Source organism: Rhagoletis pomonella, unplaced genomic scaffold, assembly GCF_013731165.1.
Source record: "Rhagoletis pomonella isolate Grant_MI unplaced genomic scaffold, Rhpom_1.0 Rhpom_scaffold_00007, whole genome shotgun sequence".
Taxonomy (NCBI): Eukaryota; Metazoa; Arthropoda; class Insecta; order Diptera; family Tephritidae; genus Rhagoletis; species Rhagoletis pomonella.
Window position 1 is genome coordinate 36,832,104 of NW_023458561.1, and position 18,126 is coordinate 36,850,229.

General features: G+C 34.2%; 1 protein-coding gene across 1 annotated transcript in view; it reads right to left on the reverse strand.

Moving 5' to 3' along the window:
• The window catches only part of LOC118742703, an 82,677-nt gene that overhangs the window by 46,142 nt on the left and 18,409 nt on the right, over nt 1–18,126 (reverse strand). The window contains exon 2 of the mRNA XM_036474969.1: nt 2,654–3,576. Within this exon, the coding sequence (XP_036330862.1) occupies nt 2,654–3,464 (811 nt within the window). The 5' untranslated portion in view covers nt 3,465–3,576. The remainder of the gene's footprint in view (nt 1–2,653; nt 3,577–18,126) is intronic.

The following is an 18,126-nucleotide window of genomic DNA, read 5'->3' on the forward strand; positions in this document are numbered from 1 at the left end:
TCCTTTTAAAATATTTTCAAACTACAACCTTCTTAAACCTCTTTCGCCTGATACCCATATCTATTGCGACACATATTTATATCTTACTTAGTTCGCTTAATTCTAATTGATCTCTTAGTTTTTTAAACAGGTGTAAACGCTCCATTTCGATTGATACCCATTCATTTCCCTAAATTGAATTTAATTCTTAATTAGGTGGCAACACTTTAAATGTTCTAACCTAGATATTTATGAACTCTCTGTATAAAATTTGTATAAAAAAGGCATATGATGTTTTGAACTTTATAAAAAATACATATACCAAATAAGGACGAGCGAAGAAAACCAAAATATATTTCAAAACACACGAAGCAATCAATATACTCACGAAGCCATGGGAAAATTATAGTAAATCTGCATTTTTTGGTTTTTCTCTCTGACCTCAGGATTTTTTTTAAAGAACCTTGTAATTTCAAAGTTATAATTAATTCGAAAAACTTTAAAAGATGTGTACCAAATCCAATATCAGCTTCTGAAGAATTTAAAAGAATTAAAATTTTTTAGTTCACATGGATGAATAGGTATTGAAAATGCTCTCTTATTTCATTTTATTTTACTTTTATGCTAATAAATTTAGAAGGACGAAATTCGAGGATGTGGTCGAGTTTGTGTTTATTAGTCATCAACATATAATTTTTTCAAAAATAAATCTTACAAAATTTCAAGGATATTCAAGGATAAAATTTTAAAAGGACATTTACATTAACTAATCGTAAATAAAAGTTAATCTGTTTAAGTTCTATATAATTTTCTCTTTAATCTGATATCTACCTTAAATTTGATTCTACATTGCACTGAATTTTTAAAATACTTTTTTGAATAAATCATATTTCTTAAATTTCAAAGTCCTATAAGAAGATCCTGGCGTCGGAGAGAAAGACTAAAACCGTAGATTTACTATGTTTGGCCAATGCGAATGTTCGCGAATATATTTAGTAATTCGACAAATTTGCATCAAAATTTCAAACTTAATATTTATTTTATTTTTTTAATATCTTTGAATATGCAGCATTATAATAAGATAAAGGTTTCAAGTTTCTTAAAAATCGCGTTGTTTTTTGAGACATTTTTTGTTTGCCGAGGGTGGTGTGCATTTTATCCCATATAAAAAAAAATTTACGAACGTACATCCTTTGTGTGAGAGAATAGCGTATTTACACCTTCAACAAAAAAATATCAAATCAACGCAATTTGTTACAGACTTGAAGCTTGCACCTTATTATACCAAAATGTAATGGGCTATGAAACTCCGTACTAAAAAAAAATGCAATTCAAGTGGCCGGCGCTGTGTGTTCGCGGATTTTCATTTGTCTATGTAGATGACATGACAGCTGAAAATCAGTTAAGACATCAACGTCACAAATTACTTAAGATGTAACAGTAACATATTTATGTCTAAGTACCTACATACAGTTGCACTGGCGTACATGCGCTAATATTCCCAGCACACCCCTCTAGGAAAATCTTTAACTAGTGAACCAAATCATGGTTTCTGCCTTGTAGTGCGACTTCAAAAATTTCAAAGATTACGCAGAAAAGGAGTAGGCGATGCGGATTTTGCTTACTAAAAAACGTGCTGTTTTGTGAAAAATTTTGATAATTTAAAAAACTCTACTCTAAAGGTTATTGTAGTGCACAGTGGTCGGTAAGCCAACAAAACCGGGCATAAGTTTAATTAATGTTCTTTTTTTTAATGTTGGATACTCAGAATCGGTTAAGTACGCTTTCATACAGTCACAATATACAGTGACTCAAACAAGTGCCCACGGGTTTTTTTGTTAATATTCGTAATATTTTTAGAGCTAATTTTTTTTTGATTTTACCATAAAAATACCGTCCAAGCTGTTGAAAACCATATAAATCACAGTATAAAATTTTATACAAAATTTAGGAAAGTTCATCAAATTTTCATCAAAGTTTCAACTTTTTAATCTGAATCGTTAGAATTTTTTTAGCCCATAAAATTTGTATCTGACTAACTGCAAGTTTAAACTAAAAATTTCCGTTGATTTTCGAAATTTTTTGGAGACTGCTTTTGCGTTTTTTTTTTGGTGTATATTGATTGCTTGAAATTTCATGGAAAATGAGCAAAAATCAGCCACTTAAAAAAAATTATCAAAAAATCAAGGCGATTTTTTAGCCGGTTGAAACTTGCACGTTATTAGACTAAATTTGTATGGGCTGTGAAACTGCATACCCAAAAATGTTCTAAAGATTCAGATTAAAAAATTAAAATTTTTATGAAAATTTGTTTAATTTTCCTAAATTCCGTTAAAGCTGGAAACTGTGATTTATATGGTTTTGGTTAAAGCTTGGACTTACGTTTATTTTATTGTTCCAAGCAAAGGTTGCCCATTCTCGGGTTCATCATACGCCCCGGCAATCAAAAAAATGCGAACAAATGAGCAAGCTATAAAATAAGTTTTAATTAGTAAATTTTATTGAAAAGTCTGAGATTCTTTAAGAGAAGAGAAAGTAGTCACATCTCAAAATTTACTTTTTACAGGCCATAATTCTAACACGTCCGTCAAAAATTCCCTACAGGGTATTCCCATTACATTTGCAGGCATGCATGTATGACACTTCACGCATTCTCACAACATTGATTACTCACCATCAACTAGAGGCGGCGCATTGAATGCCAATGCCATAAATAATATTGCCGCCAGTGTTGAGAGCACATTAATGCGTCCATTGCTGGCGGCTGACGATGCGTGTCGTTGCACTATTGTTGTTGCTTTTGTTGACAGCCGCGCGACCACCGGCGATAAATCTTGCCAATTGCTGTCAGTGAAGTGGCGGTGGCGGCTGTTGCTGCTGCTGCTGTGTCTCCTTTGATTACGCGCCACATCTACCACTTTTTGTTGTTTTTGCAGCCGCAGCCGCAGCCGAGTTAGGCTTTCATGCGGCTGCTGATGTTGTTGCCATTGATGGAGCGTTGCTATTTGGCATCGCCTGGTTGACACTTTATCATAATTTCGCTGTTGATGGCTCGTGTCATCAAAGCTTCCACCACCAACAATGACATCTTCGGAGATTTGCTTTAGCGTCACACTGCCATATTTGCGACGGTTGCTTATATAATGGCAAGTTGATTGCGTCAGTAGATTGCCGACAAACAAAATAACTAATTTAAAAATTAATTTAATTTTATATGTAATTCGATTAGTGTTGATTATTTGATTAATTGCATAATTTAATTTATTTTTGGCATTGATGCAATTGACCGCCTCCTCTCTCTTTGCTGCTGCCTCCACAATTGCAGTGAGCTTCATCAGTGGACGCTCCATTTCGTTTGCTTGCAAATTTGGCATGTTTATGTAGAATCTGCGCTTGTATTTGTAATTCGATTTCAGAAATGTCAGTGTATGCTTAGTAGTTGTTGTATTTGTAATGGCTTTCCTAACAGATGCACATTTGCACATTTTCTTTTATTTGTAGGCAATTTTTTGTGATATTCCGAAGTTTTTTGTTTTTGTTTTCTACTTTGATTTGATTGACGAGGGATATTTTAAAGCTGTGATCGCCTTATTTCACCTGAAAAGAGATGCAAGTGAAATGGTTATTAGTTTCATTTTAAAGTAGAAATAGGCCACTAGAAACTGAGTTTAATTTGTGTTTAATTACTTTAGACCAGTTTATTAAAGAAACATTTTAAGACTCTTGGAGGCCAATTTGGTATGGTCACTTCAATGGGTAGGCAGTAGCAGTTGCACGCCTATATATATTTAGTACCGACTCGTGCGTCCCCGTGCGTATCCATGTGCAAGGTTCGGTAATCAACCCTGCACACGGGGTCATCGCAGGCAAACAGGAAGCTTCGGTGCGTGACTAAACACCAATCTAAACATCACACAACGGAAGTTGCTAAAAAGTACCGAGCCGCAACAAAATGCTCAAATCGCTCGGCGGCAGCCATTGGGGCAAAGGCAAAGAAATGCTTGTTAGCAATACATCGTACACCTAGATCTAAAGTGCGATCAATTCAAAAAAAAAAGGGACCATTTTTTGCATATTAATGCATTAAACTTAACTCCAATGAATGCAAATATTTTTTTCTTCGGATTATATACACTAACTAAAAAACGACTGTTAAACATGTATTAATTGCGTTGCAGTTATATTTCCCAATCTGATTTTTGAGTTAGATTACTTTAGTTCTAGGCGTGCGGTATGCAACCGGTTCTGAACTACCTGTTCGTCGGGCGGGTACAAGTAGGACGCAATGGACAAAGCTTCGGACTTGCCACACTCAGCACCCCTGCATTTACAGGATGCATTCTGATGTCATTTGATCATTTATTTAATTTATTTATTTCTTTCATTTAAATTTAAATTTATTTTTTTTAATCCCATTTTAAGATTGTATTATTTTAAAAAGAGGTAAATTTTAAAAACCTTTATTTACTTCTTCTTCTTCTTTATAATAAATTTGATTCCCTTTAAATTTTTAGATTCTATTGCATTTGAGAGAAAGGCATATTTTTTTAAATTTAATTTAATTTTTGGGAACTTACATACTTACTTATTTATATATTTTTTCTTTATCTAAATAATTTTTGTTTTATTTAATTTAATTTTTTCTTTTAGTTTTTCGATTATATTTCTCAAAAATAAAAAATATATATTTTTTATTAGATTCATTTAAATTTTAGAGATTTATTTAATTTTTTATTTTTTAGTTAAATTTTGTTTTAGTTTTAAGATTTGATTGTTTTATAAAGAAAAATATTTTTTTATTAAATTCATTTAAATTTTAGAGATTTATTTAATTTTATATTTTTGAGTTAAATTTTGTTTTAGTTTTAAGATTTGATTGTTTTAAAAAGAAAACCATTTTTTAATTTCACTTAATTTTTAAAAACTTATATTTTCTTATTTTTGTATTGATTTTTTCTTGTTTAATTTAATGTTCGAAAATTTTGTAGATTATATTGATTAAAAAAGGAAAATCTACTATTTAATTTCATTTAATTATTGGGAACTTGTTTGATTTTTTTCTTCAATTAAATAACATTGGTTAAACAATTTTAGTTTGGTTTTCGTTCTCCAGATGCCACTATCCGATTTCTATGTAGAATTGCTAGCTGATTCCGAAAATCGAGTTAATTTTTTTTTCTATGGATACGTTTTCGAGATATTTGAAATTTACCGTTATTCAGCTTAAAATAAAAAGTGGTTCCACTTAATCACGTATATCTTACAAACCAATTTAACAATCATAAAATGAGATACGTCAAATCAAAGCTAATAAAATTATCCATATGAGCAGAAAAGCGTGTTTCTCCAGTGTACGTGGCGTATGAGTAACTTTCTTTCCTGCTCATTTTTCATACAAAAAATCTTTGCATATTTTCATTTGACAACTCATTACTTCTTTATTTATGCCCCGCTTTCCTTCATTAGTAACGTGATTTTTTTTTTGTAACAGAACCTGTTATTTTTTCCATTTTTCTTCTGTTAAAGTTTGATTTTTTTTCATTTAAAAAAAAAAAAATAAAAAAAACTGGAATGATTAATTAATTTGTCAGAAACTATCTGTCCTATCGGAAAGTGATGTATATATTGTTTATGGAGAATTTTATTAGCTTTGATTGGACGTATCTCATTTTAAGATTGTTAAATTGGTTCGTAAGATATACGTGATTAGGTGAAATCACTTTTTGTTTTAAGCTGACTAACGGTAAATTGCAAATATCTCGAAAACGTATCCATAGAAAAAAATTAACTCGATTTTCGGAATCACCGAGCAATTCTAATAGAAATTGGATAGTGGCATCCATTGAACAACCAGTGTAATTATTTAATTTTTTAATTAATTTTCTTTTAACTTTTCGATTATATTACTTAAAAAATAAATATATTTTTTTCTATTAATTCAGCTTAAATTTTAGGGTTTTGCAGATGCATACATATATATATATATATATTTAATAAATTATCTTTTTTAGTTTAATTTTCTTTCAATTTAAAAATTTTATTGTTTTAAAAAGAAATATTTATTTTTCAATTTCACTTAATTTTTAAAAACTTATATTTTCTTCTATGTTTATATCATTTATTTACATTTAATTCAGTTTTAGACTTTTATTAATAAAAAAAGTATATATTTTTTAATTCCGCTTAATTTTTTTGTATAAACTTTTATTTTCTTCTTTTTTATATATTTTTTTTATTTAATTTTATTTAAATTTTTGCATTCTATTTCTCAAATTCATTTAATTTTTGAGAACTTATTTAGTTTCTTTCTTTATTTAAATAATTTGAATTTGGTTTTCTTTTAATATTTCGTTATAGTACTTAAAAAAGAAACAAATATTTTTTTACTTGATTCCATTTAAATTTTAGGGATTTATTTTATTTTATCTTTTTCATTTTAATTCTCTTTTAATTTTAAATAGAAATATTTTGTTTTAATTTCACTTAATATTTAGACATTAATATTTTCTTCTAAGTTTGTTGAATTTTTTTTTTTTGTTTAATTCATTTTAAGAAGTACATATTTTTTTTAATTTCGCTTAATTTTTAGAATATTTTAGTTTCTTCTTTTTTATATCAAATATTTTTATTTTTTTAAATTAAATTTTGTGTGGATTTTAAGATTCTATTGCTTTAAAAAGAAAAATATACATATCCGGTTCTTACATATATTCAATATGACCTATCTGCAGTTTTTACAAAAATAAGATTCTTATATAAAAAATCGACCTTAGACTTAACTGTCATCGGTGATGTGAATGTTGATCTTGTATATCGCTTGTCCGAAGAACTAACTATTGAATTTCAAAATTGAAATTGCACCCAGTTAAGTCCCAGATGGGTTCTAAGATAAGAAAGTAGTTTTTGTATAAACCGCAGACAGGTCGCATTGAATATAAGCCTTCGATATATATTTTTAAATAAATTTTTGGGAACATATTTATTTATTTTTTTCTTATTTAAATAATTTTCGCTCTTTTTTATTTAATTTTATTTTAATTTTTCTATTATATACTTAAAAAAGAAAAATATGTTTTTTATTAGCTTCATTTAAATTTTATGTAATTTAATTAACCTTAATGTTTTAAAAATAAATATATTTCTTAAATTTCACTTTCACTATTTTCTATTGATTAAATTTTTTATAATTTGTTTCCTTTTTTAATTAAATTTTCTTTAAAAATCATTAAATTTTTGGCAACTTATTTATTTTTTTCTTTATTCTAATCCTTTTTTCTAAATTTTACTAAGTTTTCTTTTAACTTTGCGATTGTATTACTTAAAAAAAAAATATATTTTTTTAATATATTCATTTAAATTTTAGGGAATTATTTTATTCCTCTTAAATTTAAGATTTTGTTGTTTTAAAAAGAAATATATCATTTTTTTATTTCTTCTTATTTTTTATGAAATATTTTTCCGTTTTTAAATTTATTTTCATTTAACTTTTGGAAATTTATTAAATTATTTTCTTTATTCAAATAGTTATTTTCTCTTTTTTATTTAGTTTTTCAATTAATAATAATAAATAATAGATTGGCGCTTACACATATGTTAGTGTGTTTGGTCGAGCTTCTCCTCCGATTTGTGGCGTGCGCCTTGATGTTGTCACATCAAGGGGAGCGACCTACAGTTTTACGCCGACTCCGAACGGCGATTGATTTTTTATGAGAAGCATGTTTCATGGCAGAAATTCGTTCGGAAGCTTGCCATTGCCTGCCAAGAGGCGACCGCTATTAAGTAGAAAATCACTTGTTTGTTTCTTAATTCTTTATTTTTTGATGCTGAGTTGAACCGGGCTTGAACCCAGGCACTGAGTAACGTTAGCACGCATTGCTAACCACTACTCCAAATATAAAAAAATTTATATTTTTTTTTATGAAATTTATCTAAGTTTTAGGGACTTGTTTTTTCTGTTTTTAATTTACTTTGCTTTTAATTTGCAGTGTTTATGGTTTTAAAAACCTTACCTTAATTTTCAGCCTTAAAGTCAAACGCTAAGAGCTCCTTGTTATCAGACAGAAGGCAAATTTCAAGATATTTGCCAATTGACTTTTATAAAAAAAGACTTTTGTATTTCGAAAGTGGTGAGTTGACAGTTGCCAGAATTGCCCTGAGAGGAATGAGAGAAATATGTAGCAATTCCAACAACAAAACAACTAGCACAGGGTCGCATTTATCTTGCTATGCTATTTTGCAATGCTATTTTGCAAAATATATCCATGGGTTTCGACGTTGCATATTTTGTTGTTTCCCATGTATTTTTTCATTGTGTGTTTGCAAGTTATGCAATCCGTGCTACGTGCAATGGCTTTGCAAGATTTGGAGAATACCCCTAGTATGTTGTTCTCCTGATGAAATAAATAATTTACCACACTCTGCCACTGCCGCTTGGTCAAAGGCGGAGGCCTGAGCCAGTCCGGTTTGGTAACATCTCAGCCATCGGCAGGTAATGGCATGTGAGTATTTCTGCCATTGAAACCCGCTCTAGATCTATTTTAAGCTTAAGGAGTTATTAAGTTCGTAAATTTTAATAAACCCCCATATATGTACTATATATGTATATGTACAGTTATTTCATAGTCTTGTTTGCATATTTACCTTTCAATATCGAAAGAAAAATGCCAGTACAAAATAAAATTCCAATATTTCGCCGATAGCTACGACCATATGCGTTGGTTTCGTATAGAAATACGGACACTGCAACACGCACACATTCATAGCTAAGCAAATACCACGCGTTTGCATTGGCAATGCAATTTGATGGCATCAGCAGCAGCGTAGCCAGTGAAAGAGACGCGAAAGCAGTAAAAAAAAAAATTTAAGAAAAAAAATAGTAAATCCAAAGTCTGAATCATAACTGGTACCAGTACCCGTGTTTGTACATATGTATGTACAGAGGTATTTGTGTCCGAAGGTATGTGTGCGCTTGAAACAGCACAAAGTTAAAAATAGCAACAACGTGCGGCAAAAGTGCGCTCATTGGCGGTCGGCAACATTTTTGGAATGCCATAAACCAAGCGTTCGCAATGCAGGCAAAATGAGGAGGCGAACAGCCAGCCAGCGGACATCGATCGCTTGGACGGTCGACCGGTCGCAGGGAGCGAGAGGGTACAGGTAAATGCAGACGCATGTGGGTTGACTGCTGCTGCATAGCAAAGCAAAGCAAAGCAAACAACCAACCAACCATCAAACTAGCCAACTAGCCAGCCAGCCAGTCAGCTATAGCCGACTGCGTGTCATGTTTGTCTGGTCTACACTGGATGGCCTACGAATAACCATTGGCGCGTGCCCAAATGCGTTGGTGTTATTTTCTACATGCGTGTGCGTGCGCGTGTGTGTTTATGCATGGACAATACCAGCTTAGCGTGTTGCTGCAGTATGCAATGCATTAATGCTATAATTTTCGGTATATTCCAAGAAAGCTGCTTGGCTAGCACGTTATCGACGTCTTGCCGCGTCTTACTTATGCCCGATTGAGCGCCTGGCCAGTGGTCGAACCTCCGTCGCTGCGACCGCCGCAGTAGGTCGTTAATTGTTTACGAGGAAATGTAAAAGTGTGCATTTCAGCTTCATTATCAGAATCGAATGCGAATGGCGCGTCGCCTGATGACTGGTAGGTTGGCTGGTTGGCTGGCTGGCTGGCTGGCTGGCTGGTCAAAGCTTTACGCTTCGGCCTCAGCTGCTGTCTCCGCGGTCATTCAGCCAAAACAAGTCAACCAGCTAAGCAACCGGCCGGCCTTTAGACCGGTTGGCCGTTCACTAGTCACTCACCGCTGCATGTCTTGCGTTGGCGCGCAAAATGCAATGCAATGGAAACACAAGCGTAACCGCACAAAAATAAAAAAAACAAAAAATATATGCGAATAAATAAAGGTAAATGCGTGTCGCATATTAATGCGTGTTTGAGTGCGTTGGTCGTTGATGACGTCGTTGATGTGGCTATTTTTGTCACAATCATTTGAACTTTGCTGCTTTGTTATTGTTGTTGCTGTTGCAGTGGCAGTTGCAGTTGCAGTTGCAGTTGCATGCAGGTATGCCCTTGGCAGCTTTTCATTGTGACATTTATGTAGGTGCAGTCGCATGAATTGGGATTTCCCTTCGACCTTGCCCCACCAACTCCTTTTCTAGCGTAGACTTGCTGGCTTTTGTAGTAAGCCATCAACTTTATGTAAAAGCATTCAGCTGCACTAAATTGAAACATTCGCATACGAATGCACACAGACATTCATACATACATATGCAGTTATGCTTCTAAATAAGTGTACAGTTTTTATTATAGACAGACTAAAATGGAGGTAAAATTTTGTACATAGCAAGGAATACGAGTTGTCGCAGACGTTAAATTTCCTTGAAACAAATTGCTAGCAAGGAGTGAGATATATTGAGCGAGATTTTGGGTAATAGAATCAGAGGCTTCGTAGTAGGGTACTATTCTCGAAATTGTCTTATTGGTCATCCAGTAGTGGAGATAATCGACTATGACGTAGACGGAACTGGCGTAGTGACTTAAACCCAAGCCAGAAGACTATGAAGGCTTGTTGGATTGCCTTCGATTGAGAGGCTTAAACCCATTTAGGATTATTCAATGAATTTTTCCCTACTTGACCTTCAACTGGCCACGGAGCTGACGTTATGGCGGCTAACGGACCTCGGATTCTCATTCACCGTGTCGAATAACATAGGGATATATGTATATGTAAGTTTGTTTTAATATGCATGAACTTTTTTTTTGCAAACCTGTGTAATTTGTATGCATACCTTTTGACCTTAAACTCCTCTATCGGCTGAGCTGATTAAAAAAAAATTAAAAACGAATTTTATTCATAAAAAATTGGATTTTTGAAGGTCGAGCTCACGTAAATCTTAATATTTTCCCAAATATTTTGGAGAAAGCCTTGCTATATAAAAGATTTTATAATTCCGTTAGAAACCCAGTTTTGGCGAGGTACCCTAATGTACATATACACTTACATACATATATTATGTCGGGCAGCCAGGTAGCATTTATCAATTTAAATACAGCTGCCCCGCTGGCTTGGCAATTTCGTGAGAATGGACTCACATGCTCCAACCCACAAAGACAAATTCGGGAAGGGAATAGCTGCATAGTTCGTTAGTTAAGAATTTGGGTGTAGCGTAATAATGAGCACTGGTGCATAGAAGATGTACTCGATGCCTGTATTCATTAATAATTTCGAAGATTATCTAAAAGAATTCCCGATGATGCTTCCAAAAATTATAGGCTGGCCCCAAATTAGGGGTAAAGATTTGATCCGGGTAGGTAAGGTTAGGTTAGATTATACTGGCTACCCTCATCCCGTACAGGAAAAGGGCACACTTAGGCCTCCATGGGCCCATTGCAATGCCATATTAGGGACTCCTAGCGTCCCTCCTTCTAAAAAATTGAACCAATTTGTAGCTCTGATGAAGCGCACAAAATCGTAGATACTGACCGAGTCCAGTTCAAGCAGACACTCAAAAGAATATCGGAGCAGCGTGCGGCTACGAGGCCTTGCCAGAGCGGAACAGTGGCATAGGTAATGCTTCACGCTTTTGATTTCCTTCTCATCGCGGCAGCTAAGAGAGTAATCGTTTGCCTGCAAATCCATCCTGACTGCATGGGTTCCCTTAAGGCAGCGCCCAGTGAGAACTCCAAAAACTTGGCCGAGGATTGGTCGCTCCAAGCGGAAGAGAGGGCGAGATCTACGCTTATTTAACTTTGGACAGATGCGTTTTGCTATCCTGCACGTGAGCAGGATCCGAAAGAAAGATGTAAGGCTAATCGGTCGAAAGTCGCTTGGCTTCACGTGGGATGGTCTACCGCCCTTGGGAATGAACAAGTCTGACACAAGCCTTGTAGATTGAGACAAGCATCGGACATAGAATGTCATACGTTGTCCGAAGTTCGGCAGGGAAGATGCCGTCAATGCCTGGAGACTTGTAGCGCTGGAAGGACCTTACGGCCTAATCTACCCTTTCTACATCAATAAAATCTATTTATTCTAAGGAGCGTCCAGAGGGGTGCGAGCAACGCCAGGCTCCTCTGTACACCCTGGAAAGTGTGCGCTTATGAAAACCTCAAGCATTTGCTCTTGGGACAACATCCATACGCCATTCGGCTTCTGAATAAACATTGGGTTCGTCGGATTTTTGGCAAGCACTTTTCGCAAGCGAATACTTACCCTCCTATTGTTCCTCTATGGTATCACAATAATCCTTCCAGGAGTCTCTTTGGGCTTTCCTGGTGGCATTCTTAAATTTCTTCGGGGCTGCATTGTAAGCAGACCGAGACCATAACGCTTTGCCACATTGAAGAGCTTCCTGCTTTCTTTCCTTAAAGAAGCGATTTATTTATGATAACAAGGATTCACATTTGAAATTTTACAAAATTTTCTCAGCCAGCTGGGGAGTAGATGAAAAGGAGTGCTTAATGTGGCAACAATTTTTGAAAATACTGCATTATTTCACAAAAGTCTATGTACATAATCATATATTTATGTGTATGTACTTATGCATACGCATACAAACACACAAATTCCAACCAGCCACTGCTCAAGGACGTTGAATACGCTGAAGTAAAACCAAATTAGTGTTGCTTTTCATCCTGTTGCATATGCGTCGTGAAAATACAAATACATTCAGCAGCACATCTACTAAAAAAGTAGCAACTTGAGTCACGTTTCATTGCCTCTTTGGTGGCGACAACACATTCCCTGCATGCACCGATGAACAACACAAGTAGGAAATGAGGGGAAATTGAATGGGGGAACGAAATCAAACACTCAGCTACAATGATTCTAACAATTGTTGCATGTTTCTCTGTCTGTCTGGAGCTGTGTCTGTCTACAGCATATGTTGTTGATGATGAGGAGCTGTTGCACACGTCATGCACGCTGGCGTTCACATTGTTAAATGTCCGCAAAAAATGCGACTTATCTGCTATGAGACTGGGATTAGTCGCAAAGAAACATGCGACTAATTTTACTCTTGATTTCTTTAAATGAAATGAAACGTTCCTTTTTGTTGGGAGTGTGATCCGTATAGAGACTTAATGTATATGTACACGAAAGCGTTCGAAAAGAAATCAAATTGAATGAGTTGAACTCTGGAATGTTCTTACACAACGTTGGTTTCCCCGATCTTCTGCTACGGTAATCATGTAAAGCTAGGGATAGGGCAGAGTTCATCCCGTTTCGCGGGGATAGGGTCAAAGAGAACTAGTCCCAAGAAGGACCTCAATGTTCGATTGTATTCAAGGCCGTATTTAGGGGGGAAGGGGAAGGGGGGTTGGGGGTTTAGGTGTTTTGACCAACAAAACATATATAACGTTGCTTGTGAACGATAATCTTTTTTAAAACTTGCTTAAACCCTTTAGTGTGGCACCCACATTGTGATACATATTTCAATTAGCTAATGCCACAATTCAAGTTGAATTTGCTTGTTTAAACATGTGGCAACCCTACTAAATATAGTTTTGAATAAAGTCTTTCAAACGTATTTCGATTGCAACCAATATCCTTCAAACACCTCAAAAATATCTTAAATATTCAAACTAAATATTTCTTAGCACTCTTTCGTTTCGATTTTTCAATCAGGGGGAAAGTATTACGAAAAAATTTACACATTGTTTTTTGTAAATTGAATGAACTGTGCAAATCTGATGTCATTAAGAAAAAATTCATATGTGCATTATGTAAGGTAGTAATTTTTAAAAAGCTGGTCCCCCACTAAAAAAATAAAACCTTATTGCACTTCCCGGGACCGTCTACTTTCACCTTGCACCTCATTTTTTATCCAACTAATTGTGAAGATATTATAATTTTTAAAATGGTGGCAGCTCCACTAAAAAGATAATACTTTATTAGACATTTAGGGGCCAAACACCTTCATTTGACACCTCATTTTCTGTAATCCAACGAACGGTTCGGATCTTATAACTTTTAGACAGATGGCAACCCTATAAAAATTCTCAGGCCTATTAAAAAATTAAAAATCCCGAATTTGCTTTATTCTATGTAAGGAGGATACATAAATTTTTAAGTGTACTTCGCTTAAAATGTTAAATTTTGGAAAAATTAGCAAAAATTAGCAAAAACTGTTATTACTCAAATAAAATCTAATTATTATTAAGCATTTTTTTATTATTAGTTCGCGTCATCATATAGTGCTATAAAAGTGTTGAATTTATGCCAAAAGATATCCAATTCCGGCCAGTGTGCAATGTAAAAAAAATATGTGGTACCTAATGAAGGAATTTTTGGGGTTCACAAGGACGAATAGGAATTGAAAATGCCCCTTTAATCTATTTTATTTTTTAAGTTAATAAAGTTAGTCCTTAACATATAATATATTCAAAAATAGAAATTGCAAAATTCAAGGATAAAATTATAAAAGGGTATTTTCAATACCTACCCGTCCCTTACGCACCAAAAAATTTAATATGTTTTAACTCTACAGAATCTTCTCTTGCATTTAATACCCATACTGGTTTTTTAAGTACATTGCACTAAAATTTTTAAATCATTTTTTGAATTACTCTTATCTTTCAAATTTCAAAGTTCTTTTAAAAAACCTGACGTCAGAGAGAAAAATTAAGAACGCAATTTTACTATATTTGACCCTTGGAAAATTGCCTGTCGCAAGTTATTATATATATATTGGGCTACACATTTATAAAAAAAAAAATACTAAATTTTAAATATTAAATAAACAAAAGAAATATAGCCAAAACTGGTTAACATAAGGCGTTTCTATTATTGCCACCAGTGTAAATTACAAATCCCGAAAATGCCGGGATTCTAACATTCCTAATTCTCAGACGCATCATTAAACCTTCAATCCTATCCGTAAGGGTTTAGTTGGAAACTAATTATTGTCTAATCCAGGTCTACTCTTTCTAGAGACTAGTTGCATAATTTTTTTGCAGGGTGTAGGTAATGCATGCATTTTTGTATCTTTAATTGCAAATGTAAATTTGTATGTTTGCTTTTAAGCCAAATATTCTGTTCTTATAAATTCCGCTTCGCCTATGTTTCTCATTGCCTGCGATTTCATACGTCATCTGCGTTGGATGCTGCTGCTGCTGTGTTGTTCCTTTCGAAAACAAGCAACAGGTTCTCTATTTTTATATTTATAATCTGGCTTTCGAGTGTTTCCTGTTTGCCGTCAACGTTTTTTCATCATATTTTTATGCAGTTTCTTTGGGCGATTTGTTTTTTTTTTTTCTTGTTTATGTTTGACGAGACTTATTACCTCGATTGCACTTGAGCTGAGTTGTTTTTGTTTTTAATTGTCTTCGCGGTAAGTGGTTCAAGGTATTAAAGCTTTAATATGATTTTAAAATCTTTATTCTTCTAAAATATATACGTAAAGCATGTCAAAAGATTCGCGAAATTAAAATGCATCAAATAAACCGTTCCTTAAAATAGGTGTCAGTTATTTGATCAAGACGGATTCTAATGTTTTTGGGGTCGTTGATCACGAATATAGCATCAGAATTTCGATATTCAAAATGGCGGAAGATTTTTATAAAATTTATCGGATTCACTTAGAATTTGTTACTCGGGGGGCATATGGGTCGCTGATTACGAATCAGAAATAAGATTGGAAAAATTCAAAATGGCGGACCCAATATGGCGGATAAAAAAAAAATCTAACTCGATTGGATTCGCTTAAAATTTTACAGTTCTTAAGGGTTTTAAAGTCGCTGATTATGAGTCTGTAATCAAATTTTAAAAATTCAAAATTGTGGATCCATATTGGATGTACCATTTATTTACGGAAAAGTTAAAATTGAAATTAAGTACATGGCGTATGAGTAACATTAAAAAAAAACTCATACATACATATATATATATTCGTAGAACAGACTTAAAAAATAAAATCTTGCCCATTTTTTGCCAGAAGGCATCTGTTTTTAACTTAATTATAACTATATATTGGATTATATCAAATTAAAATTTGGCATGCGTGCTAAAAAGATAAGCTTCAACATAGCTATAGAGAACTTGTTCCAACTAGTGTAAAAGGGCACTAGTTTCGAACTATCCCAAAAAAGATTCAGTCTATAGAGTTTGTCCCATTGACAAGTGTTTTTATTTTGGGAGGTGATAGGGGAGATGTAGACGGACAAAAAGTTGCATGGGAGGTAGGGTCTAAACTGCACCCCTGGGGAATTGTAAGAAGTGATCGGTAGTAAATAGTTTTAGAAAAAAAATAAAAATCCCGCATCTAAACGACAAGCCCTAACAAAAAATGACTTAGGGAGCTTATTTAGCTAATTGTATCAGCTTTTTAGAAAAAAATATCTTAGCGGTGATTTTTTAATTGTAAGGGAAATTTCAAGAATTGTTTACCCTTGTTCTACTTTGGCGGCCATTCGGGTGTAAAAATGGTCCTACTAACCTATATTTTTAATTTTTTTTTTCAAACTTGCATAATCACCGCTGTGTAGATCCAGCGGCATATACTCGGGCCCAGTCCCCATTTCTTACCGATGGCTCTCTTGCACGAATATAATGTCACAGACGCCCTCTCATAACGCTGGACTATGTCTTCTTTCCAACTCAGTTTTCTGTAGAGAATGATCCCTAAGAATTTTGCTTTCTTTGTAAAGCTTAAGCGTCGGCCGCTTTGTGCAGGCGGAGTCAGTAGTGGTGTTTTGTACTGCAGTTAATACCCGAGATAATTCCGAATTAACGAGTTGATCTGGATCAACACTGCCGTCTGTAGACATTGCATTTTCCATCAATGTTATTATTCGTCTGAGCTTGAATGCATATTAGGGTGGTCCTTAAAAAAAATCAGATGAACGATTTTTTTCAGTCTCACCCCTTCTATCGGCAATACTATGGCCATAGATATCACATATAAATTTTGGTCCCGATTGGAGTCGGTTAAGGCGTGTCACCTTAGTTCAGATTCCTCTATAGAAACTCCAAAAATTAAAATATTTGTTTTTTCTTCTAATACCCAAAATCGATGCTACCACAGTCGAGGATATCACATATAAATTTTTGTCCCGATTGGAGTCGGTTAAGATGTCTTCATAGGGTAATCTGGACTTTGAACCCAGTGCGACACGCCTTAACCGACACGCCTAATCCGGACCAGTCTCCAATCGAGACCAAAATTTATATGTGACATGCCCTGATGCTTTGGTAATCTGATGTAAAAATTTGCTTCACACATTTAAGGACCACCCTAATACATACATATATGTACATATGTATGTATCCCATTCTTTACGTCTATAAAAAAGCCAAAGAATAAAAATCGTTATAAATCTCTGCCTCAAATACGTTGCAATGAACGTTTTCTTCACGGTTGTCTGCTAGTTCTTCATGACAAAGTCCAAATTCAGCGAAAGCTTAATTGCAGTAGCAAAAAAAAAAAACAACAACAACAAGAAACTCCCCCAAAAAAACTAATGAAAGATGACGAGAGCAAGAAGCCATGATTCCAGCTCAAATATTTTGTCATTTCGATTCGGCGAAAACGCAGCTGCACAGCAACAATAACAACAGCAACTGCATAAAAGCCAATTGCAGCAAACCGTCTGCTCAGCACATATGTTTGTATGCATATACGTATGCACACACACACACACACCCACAAGCTCAACACATACGCATCTAGATAATCACTCACATGCCTCGCACGCTAATGGAAAGTGCATTTGGAAGAATCAGAAAAGACAAAAATTTCTTTCTTCGATCGCAATTCCACGCAGGTACAAAAAGCGTAAATTTACGTTTTTTTTTTGCTCTCCAATTCTTATTTGCAATTCTCTACTTCTTTTTGTTTGTTAGGTTTTTGCATTGTTTTTTTATTCGTTCTACGTTTTTTGTGCAATGTCTTACGAATTTTACAGTTTTGTGTCTTTTATTGTCGTCTGCGAATTTTCAATCGCTCGAATTGAATTGTTTTAGGTTCGTTTTTTTTCTGTTTCGTTTTTTTTTTGATTGATTGCTTGTTGGTCGGTGCGTTCACGCAATGCAGCGTTGCATTGAGCTGCATAAATCGAGCTGAGTCGAAACGAAATGGGCTTTTTGACCGATGCAGACATCAATTTTTACCGCGTCCCTCTGGCACTAGCGCTCGGCC